The 20,939-nt window shown below is 47.5% G+C and overlaps 1 protein-coding gene across 2 annotated transcripts; it reads right to left on the reverse strand.

Moving 5' to 3' along the window:
- Positions 1–214: 214 nt before the first annotated feature.
- On the reverse strand, positions 215–7,967 carry tardbpa (TAR DNA binding protein a). Of its 2 annotated transcripts, XM_042343484.1 has the most exons (6): positions 7,438–7,967; positions 6,276–6,439; positions 5,646–5,786; positions 4,904–5,074; positions 4,283–4,427; positions 215–2,640 (listed from the first exon to the last, which is right to left on the reverse strand). In XM_042343484.1, exons 1-6 carry the CDS (start codon positions 7,685–7,687, stop codon positions 2,576–2,578), a joined length of 936 nt encoding a protein of 311 aa, XP_042199418.1. In that variant the 5' UTR covers positions 7,688–7,967; the 3' UTR covers positions 215–2,575. The 2 variants fall into 2 exon arrangements, with proteins under 2 accessions (XP_042199418.1, XP_007895975.1); XM_007897784.2 differs by lacking the exon at positions 215–2,640 and having other exon boundaries at positions 3,843–4,427.
- Between the last annotated feature and the right edge of the window lie 12,972 nt (positions 7,968–20,939).

Consider the following 20,939-nt stretch of genomic DNA (forward strand, 5'->3'; position numbering starts at 1 on the left):
AACAGAAGCAGGCCAACACAATTAATGGATGGGTCAATGATTTGGGGATAACCCCAACATATTTGAAATCCTACAGGTGGGTCAGTTATTTAAAGTTTGTGATTTAAGTGGTCCCCATCAGGATGCAGAGACGAGATCCTTTAGTCAAGTCACCTTTTTATTAGGAACTCCCTACAATGACAAGGTAAAAAAAAAGGTTTCAAAAGCACAAACAAACTAGCAATCCATTTATTAAGCGCTGCATTCGCAAGAAACTTTCAAAACAAACGTACACACGGCTGAAGATGGCCAATGAGCTCATCCAGTCATCTGCCACAATACACGCCACAAAATGTTGTGATCCTTCATAACTCCACATCATATCACTTGTCCACACTTACATATCAGTAATACAAAAATACATCACCAACCATTCGGCACTCACAACAGATGACATAGGAAGGGAAAGGTTTTAAAACACAAAAAATATTCAGGGGTTGAAAGCAATCGAAAACAAAGCTGCCGCCTGCCATTCTTAAGCAGGACTGGGGTATCTTATGAGCTGCTTCGACACTTAAATCCAATCGTCACAATTCTGGTTTGATGCAAATCTTTCTAAAGAGGGGGTTGCTTACATTTTCAGCTACAAATTAAATCAAATTATTGAAATGTCTTCCTCTTTCTGTTGAAACAATAACTTTGGCCAATTTAGCTGCTGATTAATTTTGTGTGTGCTTCAACCCCTGGAGTATTCATTGCACTGGAACACATTCACATATTTTCAACTACAACAGGCAAACCAAAGCGAGTATCAACATCACTCCAAATGTCTCTTTTCCATCAAATCAGTCACGGACGTCCGTTGCGAACGCAAGGGGAGGGGGGGGAAAAAAGCACTCGTACTGTCTCCCACTTCTGCTCTCTGCATTCTCTCACCACGCCAAGGGACCAGGGGGGTCACATCTTGCCACGTCTTAAAAAAAAATCCTACAACGCACCACGCAGTCCTCTCCACGCTCTCTCCTTCCTCGCTCATACCAGCCAGCCTTTCATTCGTCTTCACCACCATTAAGCATCAATCCCACACCAGGCTTCCTTCCAAATAGTCTCATCACAGCTGTGTCACATCACCATCCGGCTGCAAAGCGCTGATAACGGATCGATGGAAAGAACAGTAGAGGACAAAAATGGAACACCCACCGTGGTCCCTTCGTACAGAACTTGCACTCCATGTAGCAGTGTTGTGTGTGATGGTTTTATAGAAAGCAATTTCTAGACAGTATGAAGGTGTTCATGCGCGGACATCCAGATCACTCCCCTTAAAAAGACAGTACTTCACTTGCTTTGAGGTTAAAAGTAGATCTACTCTTCAACAAACCGTTAAAACATAGCCCAGCCTTTTCAAATTAAACCATTGCCAAAATTTCCTGCAATGATTTAAGCCAACAAAGACCATATTGCTGTCACTGGCTGTACTGAAATTAACTCCTGATTTTATGGTGAAACACCATCTGATTTGAGGAGATGAACATGCCAGTGAACTCAAGGTCAAATTGAATCATCATTGAGGAGACTCTTGAGACAAAGAACCTACAGCTGTACAAGGCAAGTTCTTAAGAACCAGCTGTAAGTAAATACATTGCTTAACAATGGGACAATTTTCTTTTAACACTTCATGCTTTTATAGCTGCTCAGATAAATGTGCTAATAGGCTAAGAAATTTTAATGCAATGCTTTACTTATCAATGATACAAGAATGCCAATATATATTTGAACGGTTGTTGTGTAGATCTGATACTGAAGCTGTACACAATCCTTCAGATTGTGTCTGTGCAGTCTACTTAAGAGCCTATTAGAAAGAAGTTGCCCTACATGCAGATCAGATGTCTAGCTGCTACGTCAAGCATTTCAGAGACTACGCCATGCAGAACTGGGTTTAAGAAAGCCACATGCAGAGAAGCACAGCCGCTGCACTAAAAACATTGCAGCGAACAGAAACGTTAAAAACTGCAACTGGTTTAAGTCTACACACGAAGAAAAACAGACTGAGGATTCTCCAAATTTCTGCACATTGATCTTAAGCATTAAACTGAGATGTTAAACTCAACTACTTTGTGATTAGCATTCTAATCTTTATCCCAGTTAGTGCTGGAAGTGATAAGTCTCATCTAAAACAAACGATACATAAGCAGGTTAGTATTTCAAAGATGTTTTAGTGTTGACTTAGCTTAGTTATGCCACCCAAGCCAGACTACAGAAAGGGATCCTGCAATCTTAAATCAGCAATACTGTCTCTTTAATGGAGTGCTCTATCTACCACATCGGAAATGAGATGAGGTTCAGAGATCAGGATGAAGATACTCTTCCAATATTTTTTTCATTTACTCACGAAAGAAACATCACTGGAAAAAAAAGACATGGAGGATTATAACCAGATTCTCCAAATCAGAAGTATTAAGTTTGATGGATCTGAAAATGTGGGGTAAAATTAATATGAACACCTTCATGCAATTGTTTGTGTCGGACGCTATCCCTTGGATATTTGCAGGCAGTTTCTTTGGCCAACCTTTTCACCCTGAACTGCATTAAAATCTGTTCAAAAACCTGTAAAGTTGCACACAGCGACTTCGCCCACACTTCTTCCGTTCCAGTTACTGTAAACTGTATTGAATAGGATGGGAGGGGGGGAAAGGGGGAAGAAAGAAAGGAAGAGGCAAATTACGGGCATGGGACGCACTTCACTAGAAACATAAAACCATGCAAAGGTTATGCAGGTCAAAAAAACAGTTGCTTTAACTGGGAAATGCAAACTTCTATGGCTCCTGACAAAGGAGGCCTAACACAGAAGTGATTCAAGACTCCTCTCCGATAAACGCCACATTTTATGCTTTCATCAAACCCAAAACAGGCTAGCATGGCTGGATTACTGACAACTACTGGAGCTGTATCAGACAGCTCCAGCACGCAGCTTGGATATTAGCCCAGCAGCAACCAAAGGCGGCATTAAACAGGAGGTGTTAGAGACTATTAACGACTTCATTTCAGCACAAGCTATCAAGATTTTTTGGAATTACTATGCTTAATGTTGACCTTAATGTACGTTACTGAGGCTGGCATGGCTAATGAGAACTAGTGAAAGCTACAGACCTACAAGATGGATTTAAATAGGATGGGGGGAGGGGGGGGGGAAGGGGCACATAGTAGTATCCCTATTTAGAATTTAGGTTCTACACGGGTTTCCTCCCTCCCCCTGACCCACGGTGCCCTCAAAACTTGAAACACAGCCTGGCTTGGCAATAAAGGGGATAACGTCTTTCAGAAACAATATAGGGGAGAAAATGGGTAAAACCCACTTTCTTTGGTAGGCCACAAAAAAATGTGTGGTTTACCAATGTCAAAAAAATGATGCCAAATTACATTGGACGTCTAGTCTCCCAATACTCACTTTACACATACACTGTTTGATGGATAATAAGTCACAGGCGGGATAGACTCAAGTCATGGCTAACCTGCACGGAAGGTGAAAATGCCAATTTGTTCATAATGTTCAAGAAACCATTTCACTTCAAGTACTTGTTGCAGCAGTGGGTCATTTCACTAAACCTTTTAAGCCCAATTTGGGTACGAACCTCATCTACAGCACGGAAACGTCCCAGATAGAAAAGTGGGAAGTACCATAGTCAAAGCAGTGTGGACCAAAAATAATTGTTAAGATTGAAAGTTGTAACTGAATGTTCCAGCTAGGGAGAGCCCAGCACTTTACGCTCCATCAAAGAGTGTACAGTGTACGAGTGTAAATGCCCGTTGAATTTAAATGACAAAATAACATCTCTTTTTTTAAAAAAAGGGACTGTGGATACTTATTCAAGTGAGAAAAAAACATTTTTACTTACCATAATTCTAAACTCCCTTTGCTAATTCATTATACCCCCCACAGCGCTTTACATCCCCCACCCTGATGATTTAGACTCCATACTAGATCCAAACCCAGTGCTAAACCCAGCCCCAGTTGCTGGGTTAGATGTTGAACCCCAACCCAAGGCCCCAGAATTGGTGCCATACGAATTGTTGGATCCAAAAGCCTGCGTCTGTTCCCTCGGTATACTGCCCTGCGGCGTTTGGTTAGCTGCTGTTGTGCCTGTTTGGTTCTGCTGACTGGCCAACATGCCCATCATCCCCCAGCTGCTCTGCAAGGCTGCTGCCATCATGGCCGGGTTGATGCTGAAAGCCCCGAAATTCATCCCACTGTTACTAGTGGGGCTGCCACCAAGCCCCCCTCCACCTCTGCTGTTTCCAAACCCACCCTGATTTCCATAGCCTCCCTGGCTACCGAATCGTCCAGTTCTATCTAGCTGTTGTCTAGAGTTCAGGTGCTTAGGCTCTGCATTAGAAATGTGCACGCTGACCCCCTTAATGATCAGATCTTCACCACACAGAGACTGGGCAATCTGTGAAAGAAAAGCACATTGAAATTATAGCTGAACAGGTTAACAGGCACAGATACACAAACAAACTGACAGTTTCAACTTCTATACTGCACCCCACTGACAAGGCAGTGAGTGCCATTGGAACACTTGCAAATTACTGCTTTGAATAAGACTTACACTAGACAACAGGAACTCTAATAACTGTCAGATTGCTGTAGGAGTTATAGATTGCACTTGCAGTAAAGTTTACAAGTATTGGGCCAAGTTGTGATATGATACGACTTAGAACCAGACAACATAGACTGACATTTGCTGATAGGAGACAGATTGACTAACTTTAGTTACACATGAAGTCACAAATTGATCTACCCTCAACAAAAAGATTCTAATTTAATTTACTAAATGGCATATTAATTACACAAACTGTTTAAAATAGGCACATCACTCCCTTAGCTTGCCACATCCCAGCAAAACAAGCAAACTATAAAAGTACATACCTGATCATCTGCAAAAGTGACAAAAGCAAAAGCTCGGAATGGTTTGGGGATAAATACATCTGTCACATCCCCAAACTGGGAAAAGAATTGGCGAAGCTCATCAGCACTCATGTCCTCGGTGCAGCGGCCAACAAACACCTTCCTACACCTCAGAGGCTCGTCTGCATTTTGCTATGAATAAAAATGCACCACAAGCATGTATAAGTGTTAGTTCAGAACCTTGCTACAGACAGTCCCAAAGCGAATATCTTTGCTAAGGAAAAGGACAACCACCAATCGTTCATTAAAAGGAATATACAGGGTTATTCACAACACAGATTTTGCAATGTTTTTCTCACTGTGGCAGCAAGTTGGTGCTGTTGATCTGAGCTGTAACTACGGCAATTAATGCATTCTATTGTGACTCACCAAAGGCATAGCTCATCGAAGTGAAACATTAGCACTTTTAGAAAATAACAGATTATGTATTGTATAAAAACCTGAACTTTATTGACAGGGATAACAAAATGGAACCTTCGAGCAATGTAGCTCCGCTCAAATCATTGCATTGAAGGTAGGACCAGTCGATTCCTACTATGATCCATCAAGGGCAATTTTAACCATCATGAGCCACAAGGCGAGATGCTGAGATGCAAAGGTTTCCTCATGAGATATTTATTCCTGATACTTTGAGCAGGGAAGTTAGCATCTGATATTACATGATTATTACATGATAATGGGAGTGAAGAGCACACTCTGGTACCTTGGAATTGGGGAGCTTGCAGTCACACCATCGCCCATCAATCATGTGCCGCTGTGACATCACTTTCACCTGTGTTTCATACTCTGTGAACCTGACAAAACCAAAGCCTTTGGAGTTGCCGGTCTTTGTATCCCTCTTCACCTGTAGGGAGAGCAAGAAATCAGATTACATCAGATACACGCTGCCTGTCAAAACCTTGTCACGACAAATAATATGTTGCTATATGGTATCGTATATGGTAACAATGAACTCTATGTTGTGCAGTTAATCTAATACCAAGAAATTTCCTTCTCTGGAAATTTCCAACTCAGTGTTGAAGATTCAGATTTCTAAGGCCCCCAAAGGTTCACCTACTTTTACCTCAGCTTGCAAGACTATTTTGCCTTAGAATTTAACACTTAAATTTCACTCACAAAATAGTCAATTCACTGTACAGTATATTCTGTGAAGCGTTTCGAGACATCTCAAAAAGACATAAGGCACTTTATCAAACGCAAGTATTATTATTGGATCACTAGAAAAAAAATTGTCTTACAAGATAAAGATGAGGTGGAATTCAAGCCACTATATTCTGGACACATTTTCTGCAAACCAGGCTGTCCGCATTAAGTTATTCAAAAAAGAGCTCACCTGCACCATAATCACTTCTCCAAATGTAGTAAAGTAATCTTTCAGGTCCTGCTCTGAGGTTTTCCAAGGAAGTCCAAGAACAATGAGGTCTGATGTCTTTTGGACTGCTCGCTTCACCTTCACAGCTAAAGACGCATCACTCTCGTCCATTTTCCTTTTATTATCTGGACACAACATAAAAGATTGGTAAAGATTGGCCTCTTTATTTTTTTGGGGGGAGGGTCCAAGAAAACCTCGATTCGGCAAAATTTTGGAATTCCGCCTCGGCTTTCAAGTTGGTTTCGCGAATTCTTAACAAAAACCAGAACATTCAAAAACTGAACTTGAACTACGGGCATAAGAATTGTCAAACTCTGAAAGGTGTAAAGCGCTACAGAGGGCGTGCGATCCCCCCCCACAGTCATACCTGCATTTGCATTTAAATCACTCACTTTACAGCATATGAGACGTCTCAAAGACCTGATAAGGCCCGATATCAAATGCAACGATTATTGTTATTGTAGTAGTTAAAAAAAATAATTCGGGGCGAGTACAGTACAGCGCTCGGCCAGCAGAGCCGGACCAACAACGTGGTCTGGTGTCAGTGCCCATCTTGTTTTTCCCAGAGAGAGGGGGAGAGGTAAATCACCCAAGAGAGTTTTTTTGAAAACACAAGAGGGGATCTGCAGCTCAAGTGGAACCCAACTGACACCGAGAGGAGCTGCCCCTCCCCCCAAAACACACACACAGCAGTGAAACCCGCAGCGGTAACCGCACGGCGTGAGGGGAAGCGCCTGAAACGCCTGTAAAAGGGCAGCAGCAGCTGCTGCTCGTGCAGACAAAATGGCAGCCGATCACCTCCCGTCGCTGCGAACACCAGACGCGCCGCTGGCGGCCGGCAGGGGGCGCCCCGCCCCGCGGTGTTCGCGCCTAAAAAAAGGGGCGCGGGGGGGGGGGAGGGGCGCGAGAGCAACGGCTCCTCACACTGACCGGCCTCGCGCTCTCCCCCCCCCTCCCCCTCCGGGCTTTGTCTCACCCCGACTTCGCCCACTCGGCTCAGGCTCTTCCCCCCTCAGGCTCTGGCCCTCCCCTGGGCCACGGCCTCCACGCTTCCCTCCCTCGAGGCCGGGCCTCTCCCCACGCCGCCGTCTCCCACCTACTCCCCACCCCGGGGGGGGCTCACCTTTGGGGTAGTTGACCATGTAGACGAGGTTGCTCCAGCCGTTGTCGGGCGCGTGCAGGATGCCCTCGGCCAGGCGGACCCCGCGCATGCACTGCGTCTCGGGGTTGCGGTAGCGCAGGCCGCAGGCGCCCGGGAACTGCGCCGTCACGGTGGAGAGCAGGACGGTGCCGTCGTCCTCGGACGGGATCTCCATGGGCTCGTCCGACTCCTCCTCCGCCACGCGGATGTACTCGACCATCGAGGGATCCATGTTGCCTGAGGGGCGGTGGGGCGGTGCGGGGAGACGCGGTGAGACAGACAGAGAGAGAAGGGGGGAAACGCGCGAACACACACGGAGCTGAGGAGCCGAGAGCGGCTTTTCGTCTTCTAACGCTGAGGATGATCGCGAGGCCACAGACACACGACGGGACTGAGCGCGGGGGAGAGACACAGAGAGAGAGAGATAGAGACACACACACAGAGAGAGGAGAGAGATCCACCGCTCACAACGAACAGCAGCACAAAATGGCGCTCGGCCGCCCGCTCCGCTCCGGCTTTAAATAGGTCGCCGTCGTCGCTTCTCGCGCTCTTCGTCGTCTGGTCGGGCGTACTACGTCATCCGTTTCGGTGCACTACGTCACCGCCTCTCCGCCTCTGGGCTCGGGCTCTACCATCTGCGAGAGCGCTGGACGGGGAAAGGGGTCCATCGCTACTTCTTTCTCGCACCTTTACTTCGCAAATGTGTTTGGGTTTTTGCGGAGGTATCGGGTTGGTTTACTGATGGTCAGAACAAGTATCTGCAAAGCGTCCTGGAACGGTGGCGCCCTTTGCGGATGCTGCCGCCTCGCTGTGAGAACTGCCGCACACCCGCCCGAGGCGCAGTGGACGCGCCCACCACATGGTGCAGAGAATTGTTACAGTAACAATAAGAGAACTGACTGAGAGCCCTTCACCCCCAACACCGCCCCCCAACACCCCAACACACACACCCCCACCAACACCCCCAACACACACCCCCAACACCCCCCCCACCAACACCCCAACACACACCCACAACACCCCAACACACACCCCCCAACACCCCCCCCACCAACACCCAACACACACCCCCCAACACCCAACACACCCCCCCCAACACCCCAACACACCCCCCCCACACCCCAACACCCCCCCCCAACACCCCAACACACCCCCCAACACCCCAACACACCCCCCCCAACACACCCCACCCACCAACACCCCAACACACCCCAACACACCCCACACACCAACACCCCAACACACCCCCCCCAACACCCCAACACACCCCCCCCCAACACCCAACACACACCCCAACACACACCCCCCAACACCCAACACCCCCCCCACCAACACCCCAACACACCCCCCCCAACACCCCAACACACACCCCCCCAACACCTCAACACCACCCCCCCACCAACACCCCAACACACACACCCCCAACACCCCAACACACACACCCCCCAACACCCCAACACAACACCCCCCCCCAGCACCCCAACACCCCCCCCACCAACACCCCAACACACACCCCCCCAACACACCCCCCCCACCAACACCCCCCCCCAACACCCCAACAACCCCCCCCCAACACCCCAACACACACCCCAACACACACCCCCCAACACCCACACACCCCCCCACCAACACCCCAACACACCCCCCCCCACACCCCAACACACACCCAACACACCCCCCCCCAACACCCACACACCCCCCCCACCAACACCCCAACACACACACCCCCAACACCCCAACACACACACCCCCCAACACCCCAACACACACCCCCCCCCAACACCCCAACACACACCCCCCCAACACCCCCCCCAACACCCCCCAACACCCAACACACACCCCCCCACCCAACACCCCAACACACCCCCCCCCAACACCCCAACACACACCCCAACACCCCCCCCCAACACCCAACACACCCCCACCAACACCCCAACACACACCACCTCAACACCCCAACACACACACCCCCAACACCCCAACACACACCACCCCAACACCCCAACACACACCCCCCCCACACCCCAACACACACCCCCCAACACCCCCCCGCAACACACACCCCCCCAACACCCAACACACACACCCCCAACACCCCCCCACCCAACACCCCCCCAACCCCCAACACACCCCCCCCCAACACCCCAACACACACCCCCCAACAGCCCAACACACACCCCCCCAACAGCCCAACACAACCCCCCAACACCCCAACACACACACCCCCAACACCGCCCCCCAACACCCCAACACACACCCCCCAACACCGCCCCCAACAACACCCCCAACACACACCCCCCCCAACACCGCCCCCCAACACACATCCCCCCCAACACCTCCCCCATCCCCCAAACACCGCCCCCCTCCCCTCCAACACCCCACTCAAACACCCACACCCCCCCAAACACCGCCCCCCAACACCTCCCCCCTCCCCCCCAACACCCTCCACAACACCCCAACACCTCCTCCCTCCCCCCCAACACCCCCTCCCCCCCAACAACCACTGCCCCCCCAACACCCCTCCCCCCACAACACCGCCCCTCCCCTTCCAACACCGCCCCTCCCCTCCACACACCCCCAAACACCCCAACACCCCCCCCCCACACACACCCAACAACCCCCCACACCCCATCCAAACACCCCAACACCTCGCCCAACAGCCCCCCAAATACTGCCCCCCCAACACCCCCACACCCCCCCACTCAAACACCCCCACACACCCCCACTCAAACACCCTCACACACCCCCACTCAAACACCCTCACACACCCCCCCACCCCCCAAACACCCCAACACCCCCCCTCTCCCCCACACCCCAACACACCCCCCCAACACCCCCCTACCCCCCAACACCCCCCCACCCCCCAAACACCCGAACACCCCCCTCTCCCCCACAACCCAACACACACCCCCAACACCCCTCCAAACACCCCATACCCCCCAACACCCCTCCAAACCCTCCAACACCCCAAACCAACACCCCCCCAAACCCTCCAACACCCTCCCCCCAAACCCTCCAACACCCTCCCCCAAACCCTCCAACACCCTCCCCCAAACCCTCCACACCTCCAAACCCAACACCCCCCCCAAACCCTCCCACACCCCAAACCAACACCCCCCCAAACCCTCCCACACCCCAAACCAACACCGCCCAAACACTCCCACACCCCCCCACCAAGCACTCCAACACCCCAAACCAATACTCCCCCAAACACCACTCCAACACCCCAAATACCCCAGCACCCCCAACACTCCTTCACCACCACCCCCCAACACCCCAAACTCTCCAACATCCCAGCATCCCAACACCACTCTCCTCAACACCTCAGCACCACCAGCCTGACCTCCACCCAACACCACACCCCCCCACCCCAAACACTCTCACCACCACCCCAACACCACACCCACCCCAACATAGCCCCCCAACACCACCCCCGCTACTTGCATTTATATAACACTACTGTGTTTTTGTGTGTACACAAATACAAGGAGACAAAGATTCAGACCCCCCAACATACACATACGTTGAGACTGACCCCCACCCACACATACACACACTGAGACATTGAGCGCCCCCCCCCCCCGCCTCACACATACACAAAGACGCCACCACTACAAGACACTGAGATACTGACGCTCTCATACATACACAGACAGACCCCCTCCCCCCTGAGACATACACACTGGAATATTGATTCCCCCCACACCCCTGACCAACCCATATGCACACTGAGCCCCCTCCTCCCACACCACTTCCACAATAACTTGCACCCTCCATGCCAGGTAGCATCTCAGAGCGCTTAATGGTGGTGGAGCCTGACTCTGAGCCGGTGGGACGTGGCTGTAAGCACGGTCGAAAAGGAAGGTTTTCAGGCGGGAATTGAAAAGGGGAGAGAGTTCCAGAATCTTGGGGCGTAGTGGCTGAAAATGCAACTTCCGATGGTGGGGTAGAGGGTGTGAGGGATGAGCAGGAGCCGGTGCCAGTCGAGCGCAGGCGTCAGGTGGTAGATTGGGAAGTGAGGAGTTTGGAGAGGTCGGGAGGTGTCAGAGAGTGAATGGATTTGAACACGAGAGTGAGGATCTTGAAGTCAAACTGTTTGGTTCAAGGCGCCAGTGGAGCCTGGGCCAGAACTGGTGAGATGTGGGTATGCAGTTTGGTGTGGGTAAGAATGCTTGCGGCAGAGTTCTGAATCAGTTGGATCTTGTGAATAACGGAGTTGGGGAGACTGGCGAGGAATACGTTTGAGTGCCCCCCCCTTCCCACCGCGAGCTGAGACCCAACACAAACACCCTTTGCACCACCAAGCTTTCAGCCACGGTGCCCCTAACCTCCCGAACAGAGTCTTGTAACTCAATGGTTAGAGCACAGGCTTCGCAAGTGAGAGCTCCGGGTTCAATTCCTGGCAGGCCAGGGCGAAACGTTGGGCAAGTTTCCTTTCTCCAAACCCTGATAATAATCCTTCCAAAACAAATTGGTCGCTTCAATCCACTACTGTTTGTGGGACACTGCTGTGCGCAATTGACTGCTGCGTTGCGCCCACAAAATACAGTCAAATCGCTTAACAGTATATTCTGTGAAGTGCTTTGAGACGTCTCGAAGATACGAAGAGCGCTATATCAAATGCTCCCTCCGCTCGGCAGACTCTGGCCTGCTCCACGTCCCCTGCCCGTCCCACCATCAGCAGTCCCCAACTGTGCAGCACTCAGAGACCCTTTTGTGTGTGAAGGGTACAGTATAAATGCTAATTGGTGTTGAGAAACACACACTAAGATAACTGCACTGAGACACACACAGCTTCTATTTCCTTGTTACGACCACCTTGTTGTTATTCTTACCGCTCCCCCTCCCACCACCCAAAAGCTTTACTCACCAGTAATAATAACTATTATTTATTTTTCTAGTGTAGACTTACAGTTGGATTCTCAAATTGGGGTCCTGTAGTGACTCCTGTAGTGGTTAGAGCACTCGAATCGCAAGTGAAAGGACCCGGGTTCGATTCCCAGGCAGGACAAAATGTTAGGCAAGTTTCCTTACTCCACACTCCTGTTTACTTAGCAGTAAGTAGGAACCTGTTTGTTAGTCGATTGGCGGATCGCTTTCTGGGGGTAATAATCCCTCCAAAATAAATTATTATTATTTACGGGTTGTTTTGTGCACAAATGGCTGCTGCCTTTATCTACAAATGCACAGTCACTGCGCTTATAGTAATTAGCTTTGAGACATTTCAAAGTTTAAAAAAGATTCTTGCATTTGTTTTGGTGTCTTTCAAAGAGGAGGATATCTTAAAGCACTTCACACGAAGTAACTGCATCTTTTGTGGGCGAACACTACAGTCAATTTGCACACAGCAAAGTCGGCTCACAAGTAGCCATGAAGCGAATGAACAATTTTATTTGGAGGATTGTTGGCCAGGACACCGGGTGAAAGAAACTCTCGTCTCTTTTCTTGAATATCTCCATGGAATCTTTAATGTCCACCTGAACAGGAGCTCGGTTTAATGTTTCGTCTGATGGATGGCATCTTGGACAATGCCCTGCATTAGAATGTCGGATTTGACTTTGAGCTAAAAGTTGGGGGTTTGTAAAGTAATACTGTATATCAAATGCACGGATTATTATTTAATAGGCAAACACAGCAGCCAATCTGTGCCAGCAAAGTCTCCTTACCAGAATAATAATTCACTCAGCCTCCCCCTCCCATGACCATTCACACATCCTCTGGGTCTCAAAGATACATCTTTTCTTTCTATAATCCTCACTATTACCTTCTTTTGCCTGAACTATCGACACCTCTGATCTCATCATCTCCTATCCTCCACCTAATACTTTCCTTGTCTTTCCTTCCCCACCCCATTCTCTGTTCGTTCTTATAAACTGCTCCCTTCTTATAGGCCCCCAGTTCTAATTCATCGACCTGAAATGTTAACTTTCTGCTCGAGTCTCATAGGGGAGTCAGTGGTTGGATCAATAAAACATATAACGCTATTGTGTGTATGCCGGCTCTTTGAAAAGAGCTATCAAAATAAATCCACTCCCCCGCTCTCTCCCCATAGCCCTGCAATCTTGTCCTCACCAAATGATTATCATTGTGGGGTTCAAAAGGGAAGTGAGGTTCTAAAGAGAAACAGAGATGAAGGGTTGAGGGAGAATGGGAATAGAGTTGGGCAGCAGGATTGAATGAACAGTTTGCTGTGAGCTGGTGCTGATTCCGTGGGCTGGAAATATTCACCTGTTTGTGATGTGTTGTAAATTTCTATGATTCCATTAAACACACCGTAAAGAAACACAATCCATAGAAAGCTCAAGTGTGGTGTCCCAGTGGATAGAGTAAGATTCAACTGAATTATTAAGCTTTTTCCTGTTTGCTGGTAGTGAAGCGCAGAGAGCCACAGCTGTTTTTCCAAAGCCTTGTATTCAGGGACACTGGATTGTATTAAACAAGCCCGAGAATCATTATTTGCCTCTATAGGGAATAGTGGCATGTGATCCTCAGAACAGTTCACAGCTTTTGTCACAGATCTTGCCTTGCAAACGAGAAAGACCCAGTTCCGCTTTCCGGGCGGGGTGAAACCTTAGGCAAGTTTCCTTACCCCACACACACCCCTCTGTTTACTTAGCAGTAAGTCGTAAACCTGGTTGTTAGTTGATTGGCGAATCAATTTACAGGGGTAATAATCCCTTCAAGAGGAAAAAAAAATGGTTACTCAATCCATGACTGTTGGTGGGACACTACTGTGCAGGGAGGGTAGCAGTCTACAGAGATGAGGGGTGGGGATAGGTTGCTGCTAGGGGACGAAGACCAGGGCTGCACATTCTGGATAGCTGTGCATCAGCCTGGGTCTTGCCTTTGATTCAGAATATTGTGACTTCAAGCCCCATGTCAGCACTTGAACTAAAAAATAACCTGGCACTGCAATACAGTGCTGGGGATACGCTGCATAATCAGGTTTGTGGGACAACACTGTGTGCAATAAGCTGCCAAGTTTCACCCACTAAGTACATAGTCAATTCACTTCACATTATATTCTGTGAAGCACTTTAAGACGTCTCAACAATGTGATAAGGTGCTATATCAAATGCGAGGACTATTATTATTATTAAATATTATTACACTTGGGAGTCCTGGAGCTCAGTGGTTAGAGCACTCACCTCACATGCGAGATACCTGGGTTTGATTCCCGGCAGGACGAAACCTTGGGCAAGTTTCCTTATGCCACACGCCTAATAATAATCCCTCAAGAAATAAAAAAATCAATAATAAAATTGGTCATTTCAATCCACAACTGTTTGTGGGACGCTGCTGTGTGCAACTGGCTGCCGCGTTTCGCCCATAAATATACAGTCAATAAGTAGTATATTCTGTGAAGCGCCTTGAGACGTCGAGAAGATGTGAAAAGTGCTATATCAAATGTGAGGATTATTATTATTAAATTAATAATATTGGGAATAAGTAACCTGTAGGACAGTGTGAAGTGGATTTCAAAATAGAGATGCGAAGGAAGCTATTGGTGAGAAGGCAGATAGCTGGATTGAGAACTATCGAAAAGGACAGCTTCACTTACTGTCCTATAAAAGGACTGAGAGATCAGATCACCCAGTGAGCAACTGAGCCAAACACACAGTGATGGTGCCAGTTTCCATCTCCATTCTGTGCTGTGTTAGTGGATCTCATCAATCCCCCAAATAAAATTGTTCACTTACTTTGTGGCTTTTATGGGACATTGCTGTATGCAAATTGAAGCCAAATTACGCAGCAGAATACAGACTTTACAATATATCCCGTGAAGTTCTTTGACTCGTCTCGACAACGTGATAAGGTGCTGTAACAAACACAAGTGTTATTATTAACACTGCCAAGCCTCACACACAAAGAAAAGCTGTTTGGAATTGGATTCCAAGTGCTAATAAGAAAAATAAATTGATATAATGTTGTCTAGATTGTTGAAACATCTCAAAGCACTTCACAAGTAATTGCTGCCGAGTGTATGAAGCAAATACAACAGCAATAAGTACAGATTGTACGTAGACATGCAGTGAATCATTGATTTATCCCCCAGCGCTACACTGGAGTGTTAGCCTGAACTGCGAGTTCAGAGCCCTGGGGTGGAAGGGGTTTGGTGGGGCTTGACCTGTTGGCCAGGAACTCTTCTCTAACAGACTCACAGGATCTTTATCATCCACATGAGCAGGCAGCTGAGTTGTCACTTTAATAATAATATTAATAATAATCCTCGCATCAAGTCTTCTAGACATCTCAAAGCGCTTCAGAGATTAAACTACAAAGTGAATTGACTGTGTTTTGTGGGCAAAATGTGGCAGACAATTGCCCACAGCAGCGTTCCCACAAACAGATTGAGTGACCAAATTATTATTATTTAAAATTTTTTGAAGGGATTATTACCCCCCGGAAAAGTGATCCGCCAGTCGACTAAAATCTGGGTTCCTGCTCACTGCTGGTAAACAGACGTGTGGAGTAAGGAAACTTGCCCAAAGTTTCCCCCGGTTTGGCAATTTTCTGGAGATGGTGAGCATCTCTCAACAAACCCTTGCTTTGAAGTAAAGCCGGGGCCGAAACTTGTTTTTCTTTTTGTTTTCTACAAAATAATATAATAAAACCTCTTGCTTTGCTGCTGAACTGCTCTCAGAGTAACTGAATAGCAATTTAATCTGTTCCCTATGTTTCCTGACCCTATTACTGGAGATGCTTGTTATAGATCTAATGCACACAATCCGTGAGCTGCCAGTAAACAGTGCCAGTCTGGAAGAAGAAAGAAATTCAAATTGAGAAGCGCTTAACCTAAGGGGACGTGTTAGAAACGCTTGAAAATGTTACGAATTATTCACTCACTCAACAATTCAGCCATAAGTGAAGTGGAGAAATCTATTTTGAAGGCGAACAGATTGGAGCGATTTGGATTCCGTGCACCACAAGAGATGAGGCGTTCTTCTGAGCTTCCATCTGCAAAATCAGGTCGGATGTTATTTCATTGAGGAAGGGAAACTTCACCCAAGGATCTGGTCAACAATCCTCCAGATAACTTGATCGTCAACGTCAAGGCTGTCTGTGGGACATCGCTGTGCACAAGAAGACTTCAAGAAGAATTCAAGATCCTCATCCTCACCTACAAGGCCATTCACGGCATTGCTCCCTCCTACCTCTCCGACCTACTATCCCCCTAACTACCTGCCCGTACCCTCCGTTCCTCTGGCTCCGGTCTGCTCCACATCCCCCGCCCCAACCGCCCTACCATCGGTGACCGGGCCTTCAGCCTCTCAGCCCCGAGGGCCTTCAGCTCCCCTCTCGACTCTCTACCCCTTCCTCGCGCTCTCCCTTCCCTCCCGAAGAGGAGGGTCTTGAGACTGGTCTTTAAGGAGGAAAGGGAGGGGTGTGAGGCGGAGGGACTGTGGAATGGAATTCCAGAGGGTGGGGGAAGAGTGGCAGAAGGCCCGCCTGCCAATGGTGGGGCGAGCGAGCCGGGGGACTTAAAGCAGGCTCCGGCCCGCTGAGCAGAGGGAGCAGACAGGAGGGGAGGGGTTTAGAAGGTCACAGAGGTGGGGGGGAGGCCATGGAGGGCTTCGAAGGTGAGGACCAGGATCCTGTACTGTATCCTCTGTGTGATGGGAAGCCAGTGGAGTCAGGCGAGGATGGGGGTGATAGGGTGACGGAACCTGGTGCGGGAGAGGGCACGGGCTGCAGAGTTCTGGATGATCTGCAGCCTATCGAGGGAGGTGATAGGGAGGTCGATATCAGGGACAACAAAAATTGTATTGATATAGTGCCTTTCACATCAAGAGGATATCCCAATGTTCTGACAGTCACTACACTTGTCAGCAATTCCCTGTGAAGCACTTTTACAAACACTTCTACCCTATAGGTGCTACTTTAAACCTAATAATTATTGTTATTCTTTATTATTTATAGTAATGATAATCCTTGCAGATGTCTCAAAGAACTTCACAGAATATATTGTAAAGTGAATTGACTGTATATTTTGTGGGCAAAACACGGCAGCCAATTGCGCACAGCACCGTCCCCACAAACAGTTGTCGATTGAGTGAATTATATTTTTTGAAAAAGAGAGTCACACGTTCACAATAAAAAGTATATAAAAACAATCAGACAGAGACACAATCACGGAGTGAGACATACACACGCACACATTTAAGGCTTATAATGGAGATCAGAAACCACACAGAGGAGAGAGATGGTGGAATGCACTGTCTAGATGGCGGTGCTGAATGGATTGGGATAATAAAAATAATCCTTGCGTTTGATATAGTCTATCACGTCTTCGAGACGTCTCAAAGTGCTTCAGAGAATATAATGTAAAGTGAATTGACTGTATATTTGGTGGGGATGTGTAAAAGGAAATTGATTAGATGTTTTGGAGGAAAAGGTAACAGCCATCACAACCCCCAATTCGGGTCCAAATCCTGACTGCACAGCACTTTGCAACGTCCTCCCGACATGAAAGGCTCTGTGTAAATGTCAATTATTGTTGTTGAAAATGGAAAGAGAAATGGGATTAACAGATCTGACACGGTCTAATACACCGACAGAATAGACTGTTCCACCGGCTTCCCATTGGAACAAATTCAAGTTCCCCTTGCCTCACCCCACCCTAGGCCATCGACCAGTCAGCCATTCCCCTCCCCCACCCCCAGCGCTCTGGAACTCCATCCAACTTCCCTCCCCCCCTCCCTCCCTCCTCGCCTTCAAAACGCATTTCATGCTCTTTCTGACTGTACCGACAGCCCTCTCCCACCCTCCCCCATGCCTCAGCCCCCCCAATGCTCCAGTTCTGGCTCCCAGTTAATTTTGAAGCCATAGAGACATGTGAAAGAGAACGTATAAATGTAATTTTAAACAAAATGCTTTCACCTCTTTTAATTACGTTCCATATCCAATTTGACTAAAATTCTAAATAACTTGTTCCAGATTCATTAAACATTTTTAATACAGTATTTTGTGCTTTTGTTGTGTGTATATAAAAAGTTGGATTTGAAAGGGAAATTGATTTTGTTTATTTAAAACATTTTTTTTCTCTTTTAATTACATTTCATATCTCGAAACCTTTTTGGGGAAGTATCTCATAGGAATTGCATTGTGTGAAAATACTTAACATGTCTTTGAGAGCCATTGTGGAGTCCTATAGCTCAGTGGTTACAGCACTCGCCTCTCAAACGAGAGACCTGGGTTCAATTCCCGGCAGGGCGAAACCTTGGGCAAATTTACTTACGCCACACGCCTATTAATAATCCCTCAAAAAAAACAATAATAAATTGGTCACTTCAATCCGCTATTGTTTGTGGGACACTGCTGTGCCAATTGACGTTTCGCCCACAAATATACAGTTAATTCACTTTACAATATATTCTGTGAAGCGCTTTGAGACGTCTAGAAGACGTGATAAGGCGCTATATCAACTGCAAGGATAATTATTATTAGTTTTTATAATTGCAATTGGAATTTCACAGCTCTTTATGGCAAACTGAGACCATATTGAAATGTGAACTGTTTCTTTCACACCATGGATTAAAACTCGGAGTTTAACATATTGTTAAAAATTGCTGAGCGTTAAGGATGAAGACGGTTTGTTGAGTTCCCAGTGGAATTAGGAACTCTGGATGAGGTCAGATTAATGAGGATTCCTGCAGCTCAGGGGTTCGAGCACTCGCCTCGCAAGCAAGAGACCTGGGTTCGATTCCCAGGCAGGGCAAAATGTTGGGCAAGTTTCCTTACCCCACACTCCACTGGTTACCGAGCAGTAAGTAGGAACCCGGATGTTAGACGATTGGCGGATCACTTTTTCGGGGAAAAAATTTCCCTCAAAAATAAATCAATAAATTGGTCACTTCAATCCATGACTGTTTGTGGGATACAGCTGTGAGCACTTGGCTGCCCACAAATTATTCAGTCAATTCACTTTAGAGTATATTCTGTTGAACACTTTGAGACGTTTCAAAGACGTGAAAAGCGCTATTGACGAACCAAATGCACAAATTATTATGAGAGGAACCGACAGAACATCACCCACCAGCAGAGGACACTGTGAGACTGCAGAACACAAGGCTGGACAGCGTCCCTGTGGGTAATATAACCAATCTACCACTTCAGAAATACATCTTCATTAGCTCATTCTGCTGCTCCTAACAATTGTATTTTTTAATTCCTGTCTGATTTGCCCACAAAATATACAGTCAATTCACTTTACTGTCTGGGCTGACACTTCACTAGACTGGGTGGTTAGAGGTGCCAAGCTTTGAAAGTGACTTTAAACCAAAGTCATATCTGTGTCTGTTTAAATGAACATTAAAAATTCTATTGGAAAGAAGAAGGGAGTTTCTCTCGGTTTCCTGGCTGACAATCCTTCTCACTTCATCGCTCATTCACCTCATGCCTGTTTGTAGGTCACTGCTGTGCCCAAATCAGGTGCCTACAAATACACAGTCACTATATTTAAGAGCAATTACCTGTAAAGTGCTTGGAGACATTTTGACATTATTGCCTCTCTATCAAATGTGGAGGCGTCTCACCATTATTATAAGAAACACTCACATTATAAACTTGCCTTCGCAGGTCGCTGGTAACGCCTATTCCTCACCTCTCTCTGAACCAACAGGGAAGCGAGGCTTTGATACACTTTACAAAGACAAAGGCAGAAAGAACTTGCAATTTTATAGCCTGTCAAAACATCTCACACAAATTCACACTAGATTAGTTCAGATGAAGAAAGCCCTTCAATTCATCTCATCTCTCCAGATCACCCATCCTTACCATCCTCCCAGCACATTGCAGCATCGAGCCTGGCCTGGCCTCAATCACCTTTACTGGCAATTTGTTCCAATCATTAATTACCTTCAGGGCAGAGAAATACTCTGTGTTAACTGACCTGAAATTACCCTTTGCAATTCTAAACAGATGTTCTCTTCTTCTCATCTTAAAGCACCCCAGACAATGCGGCACTGCCCCCAACCCCCAGTACTGGATGGACCTTGGTCTTCTTTCGTCAAGCAAGTCACTATGTTCTTTTGAGCCTGTGAGCTCATGTTCAGTCGTGGGGCCTGAACCCACAACCTTCTGCCCCAGAGACAAGAACATGTCCAACTGAGCCAAAGCTAAGACTCAGCGACAAGTGATGTAACAAGCGATGGCTCCACTCCAGTAATCAGCAGCAGGGGGCGCTGTTGGCCAAGAAGAGAAGCACCAATTAATTGGAGGTGGAGCGAGGTATCCACACATGAGATTAAAGACAAATCTCCTCACCGAGAAGGCAGTAAGAAAGCAGCAGTGATTCCAGAGAGCGTTTCATCTCCCCCTACAAGCGAGCAGCTATACTGAACCCCATTACTATGAATATTTTTTGCGAATACTAATTGTTAAATCAGGAAGTGGACCAGATTCCCTTTTTGGATATTCCTGTGTTCATTAAATAGTAACACTTACACACGGGGCGAGCTGTTGGTAACATTAGCTTAGATTCC

Source organism: Callorhinchus milii, unplaced genomic scaffold (genome assembly GCF_018977255.1).
Source record: "Callorhinchus milii isolate IMCB2004 unplaced genomic scaffold, IMCB_Cmil_1.0 Scaffold24, whole genome shotgun sequence".
Lineage (NCBI taxonomy): Eukaryota > Metazoa > Chordata > Chondrichthyes > Chimaeriformes > Callorhinchidae > Callorhinchus > Callorhinchus milii.